Raw genomic sequence first — 4753 nt, 5'->3', positions numbered from 1 at the left:
CAAAAAGAAAGAGCAAAGCATCTCAAATTTTGAATGGGGAACTATACTTTTAGGACTTTTTTTATTAATTTATCCCTTTTTTAAGATTTTATTCCCAATATACCCTATTTTTTAATATCTCCTCGCCCAATGGATGAACGAGTTCGTGAATGATGTATTTATCTAGTATTGACTCGGCCAATAATTGGACGAGTCTTGTAAAAATTATTGGGTTGTGTGTGAACTCGATCAATGGATGGCCAATGGATGAGGTGAAAACTTAATCATGAAACATATTGTTTGTAGTAGTGATGTGTCTCACTTTCTTCTTCATCATCATCGACAATATCAGCATATGCCATTGAAATTGTAATTCATCTCGTTTAAACATTTGAGATTGATCACAAATTTGTGATTGTTGAGATTGATGGAGTAAAATATACAACTCAATATAGTTGAGCTCTGAATGTTCATGGCTAATAAACATGTTTTCAATATGTTCATCATCATGAACGTTTAGTTAGAAAAATTTGACGTAATTGTTTTATAAAAATGGGAATATATATTTATTAAGGATGATATAAAAAAGCATATTTAAAATGCGTATTACTATGAGGCCGAATATCATGGATCAACAAACTCAAAATTTCATAGTTATGAGTGTGTATATGTGAATTTCTTTTAGATTATATCACTCCATCTATATAAAAATAATAATTATGTTAATGACTTTTAGATTATATCACTCCATCTATTTATATCACTCCATCATATACTTAGATTATGTTAATAATTATTCAATATCTAAATTAGATTATATGCAATTATTGATTTAAAATTCATCCATACTAATAAACTTACGTATAAAACATTACACTTTTAGGTTAATTAATAAATTAAAAATGGATAGATTTGATCCATGAAAGAAGGTGGACGTGTCATCTATATCCACTATTCAACGTAAAGTAATCAAACTCCATTACTATAAAGGCAATGAAATATTGTGCCTCGTATACTATAAAGGCAAAGCATAGTCAAGAAAATAATAAGAATAAAAATGGCAGTATTTCATATCAACGTGTTTCTGTTACTCTCTCTTTTAACCATCACCATTGTTACTCCTATGAATGGTTTTAACCCTCTTGGTGATTTCAACCGGAGCAGTTTTCCCAAAGGCTTTGTTTTTGGAACAGCCTCTTCTGCATATCAGGCACCAACTCCATCTTTTATTATTGCTTTCAATTACTGATATTATTATCTATGTAGTGTTCATATTGTAGAAGAGTAATTATTAACTTATTAACTTTATGTTATTTTGATTTTTTTTTGTAGTATGAAGGTGCAGCATTTGAGGGTGGAAAAGGACCAAGCATTTGGGATAACTTCACTCATAAATATCCAGGTTGTTTTCTTTTTTCATGTTTGAAAATATATGAGTATATCATCTATTTTATTCTGTCAACAAATAAAAAAATATTATGTGTTAATAATGTAATTTTTGTTTTATTTATAAACCGAATTGAATTTCCAGTTGTATATAGATTGCTCATAGTTATTAATGAAACGGTTGCAGAAAAAATAAAAGATAGAAGTAATGGTGATGTAGCGGTTGACTCGTATCATAAGTACAAAGAAGATATTGAACTCATAAAGGATTTGAATATGGATGCTTATAGATTCTCCATTTCTTGGTCTAGAGTTCTACCAAGTATGTCATTTTTTTTTGTTAATATTTCTCTTCGTAGATTGCTGATTTATAATAACTATTCAAAATTTTGTGTTAATTATTTGTAGAGGGAAAGCTTAGCGGAGGTGTAAATCCTGAAGGAATAAAGTACTACAACAATCTCATCAACGGATTATTGGCTAAGGGTAAGGATTCATCAATGTTTATTTCATGTCCATGTAGTTGTTAATCATTGAGAATAATGCAGGTTTGCAACCATATGTGACACTTTTTCATTGGGACGTTCCCCAAGCTTTAGAGGATGAGTATCACGGTCTTTTAAGCCATCGCATTGTGTGAGTGACACCAATTTCATGTTTAGAATTATTTTTTATGATTATAGATTATTGATTAACATATGTAATTCGCAATCTTGCAGAGATGATTTTAGAGACTATGCTGAACTTTGCTTCAAGGAATTTGGTGATAGAGTGAAACATTGGATTACTATAAATGAACCATGGACTGTGAGCATGAATGCTTATGCATTCGGAACGTTGGCACCGGGTCGATGTTCATATTGGTTAAATCGGAATTGCACAGGAGGTGATTCAGGGACAGAACCATATTTGGCTGCACACAACCAGCTTCTTGCTCATTCTGCTGCTGCAAATTTGTACCGGATCAAATATAAGGTCTTCTATTGTTTAAAGAAAATTACTTATTATTACTCTGGTTCTAGATCATGTTTTTTTAAGTATGAACTTATTGGAAATGTTTCTAACAAAATAACCAAAATGCAGTCATCTCAACGAGGCATAATAGGGATTACCTTAGTCTCACACTGGTATGAGCCGGCCACTACAGCGACGGCCGACGTTGATGCTTCAAAACGAGCTCTCGACTTCATGTTTGGATGGTAAATATTGAATCAATTATTATTTAATTTCGATTCACTTCATGTTTTGTATTTAAAAGAAATATAGTTATGTATACATATATGATTTGCTGTAATCTGTAAAGTAAAAGGAAATTAGAGAGAGTATTTTATGATTTTCGTTGCATCTGCATTTTGCTATAGGTATATGAATCCGCTTACAAGAGGCGAATATCCAAAAAGCATGCGAACTTTGGTGGGAAAGAGATTACCAAAGTTCTCAAAAGAAGAGTCAAGGGAACTTAAGGGGTCTTTTGATTTTCTAGGCCTAAACTATTACTCATCCTACTATGCTGCTCATGCATCTCACCATCCCAATGTCGTCCAACCGGCCATACAAACTGATTCTCTTGTTAATGCTACATGTAAGTATATCAATCAATTTCCAAATAAGCTTAAAATAAATGTAACTTTGCATACTCTAATTTTTTTTTAATGACAGTTGAACATAATGGCAAGCCTCTCGGTCCAATGGTATGTATTTCATCATTTCATTGGAAGATAACTTATATATCAATGCTTTTCATTTGTAAGTTTTGTATTCAAAAAGATTGTTTCTAACATGTAAAGATAACTTTGTAATTTTATGCAGTCTGCTTCGAGTTGGTTATGTATTTATCCAAAAGGACTTCATAATCTTTTGCTTTACACCAAGAAAACGTACGAGGACCCTGTAATTTACATTACTGAAAATGGTAATACTTCTTATTTTATAAGATATATTGTATGCATAATATTATGATATTATTAAAGTTAATGAAAGTTTGACAAAATAAATTGATAGGTCGTGATGAGTTCAACGATCCAACATTATCTCTTGAAGAATCTCTCTTAGATACTTATAGGATTGATTACTACTATCGTCATCTTTACTATATTGAAACTGCAATTAGGTAAGTTATATTTTATTATAAGAATCTTTAAGCCTCTAGTTATTGTGACTAACTCTTTAGTTTTATTGACCTTTGTGTATGACAGGCATGGTGTGAATGTAAAGGGATATTTTGCATGGTCATTGTTGGATAACTTTGAATGGGATTCTGGCTTGAGCTTGAGATTTGGACTCGTCTTCGTTGATTTTAAAGACGGTCAGAAAAGACACCCAAAACTTTCTGCTGAATGGTTCAAGAATTTTCTCGTTAAATCTTAGGCATATATATTACATGTGGTTTCAAGAAAATGATTTTGTTTTGATGAACTTGGGATTTTCCGACCCATTTAATGGGATATGTTTTTTTTTGTTGTTGTTGTTAAAGTCAGGATTACAGAAAAGTGAAATGAAACTCACTCACATGTAGTCCTTGGTGAAATAAAAATAATTGTCAATGAATGAATTCAAAGTTTGTAAAATAACTTCTTACTCGCACTCTTTTAATACAATGGAATTATATATATTATGACTATTGAACATGTATAAAAGTGTATGAATAGTAAACTTTAAAATTCCTTGATATGATAATTATTGGTCAACGATAGAACACTTGTAACAGATTGAAGAAAGGATTGAGAAAAAATGCGAGACAATGATAAAAAAAAGAAGCCAATTTTATTCATTTAATCTATATAAGTACTATGTATTTATATAAGAGGAATTAACAACTAACTTCTCAAAATAAACAACAGAGGTTTAGTTACTTGTCATTCAAGTAACTCAATTAACTAACTTGAACTACAAGAAAATTACATTACACATACAACATTCTTAGTTATATATCCTTGGATGTTAGAAAAAGAACCATAGGTATATGTCTTTAATTAAACATATTCTAGTTCTTTTTTGTCAATTCAAAGGATTTCATTTTGTGTTTCCTTCATTTTTAAGTTCAAATCTCTCTCTCTCTCTCTCTCTCTCTCTCTCTCTCTCTCTCTCTCTCTCTCTCTCTCTCTCTCTCTCTCTCTCTCCTCTCTCCCTCCCTCCCTCCCTCTCTCTCTCTCTCTCTCTCTCTCTCTCTCTCTCTCTCTCTCTCTCTCTCTCTCTCTCTCTCTCTCTCTCTCTCTCTCTCTCTCTCTCTCTCTCTCTCTCTCAATTAACAGTTTTATATGGATAGATGACCTAACCTTGTTTTGTTGCCCCATATCAACCAAACAATGGCCTTTGGAGTCTACCATATGGTGAGCTTCCTTCCTAATGTTGAAATGAGTTTTTGTTGAATTTAAGTAATTTGATTTTG

General features: G+C 31.7%; 1 protein-coding gene across 1 annotated transcript; it reads left to right on the top strand.

Annotated features, from left to right (window-relative positions):
- The first annotated feature begins 971 nt into the window (after positions 1-971).
- LOC127112028 (cyanogenic beta-glucosidase) lies at positions 972-3935 on the top strand. The gene is made up of 12 exons (XM_051046221.1): positions 972-1189; positions 1312-1381; positions 1553-1687; positions 1774-1851; positions 1914-2001; positions 2085-2340; positions 2449-2564; positions 2727-2947; positions 3025-3056; positions 3175-3277; positions 3367-3475; positions 3561-3935. The coding sequence occupies exons 1-12, from the start codon at positions 1037-1039 to the stop codon at positions 3730-3732; spliced, it is 1533 nt and encodes a 510-aa protein (XP_050902178.1). The 5' UTR covers positions 972-1036; the 3' UTR covers positions 3733-3935.
- The last annotated feature ends 818 nt before the right edge of the window (positions 3936-4753 follow it).

Source organism: Lathyrus oleraceus, unplaced genomic scaffold, assembly GCF_024323335.1.
Source record: "Lathyrus oleraceus cultivar Zhongwan6 unplaced genomic scaffold, CAAS_Psat_ZW6_1.0 chrUn0010, whole genome shotgun sequence".
NCBI lineage: Eukaryota > Viridiplantae > Streptophyta > Magnoliopsida > Fabales > Fabaceae > Lathyrus > Lathyrus oleraceus.
Note: the sequence above shows the minus strand (reverse complement) of the source record. Positions and strands in the feature narration are given on the sequence as shown.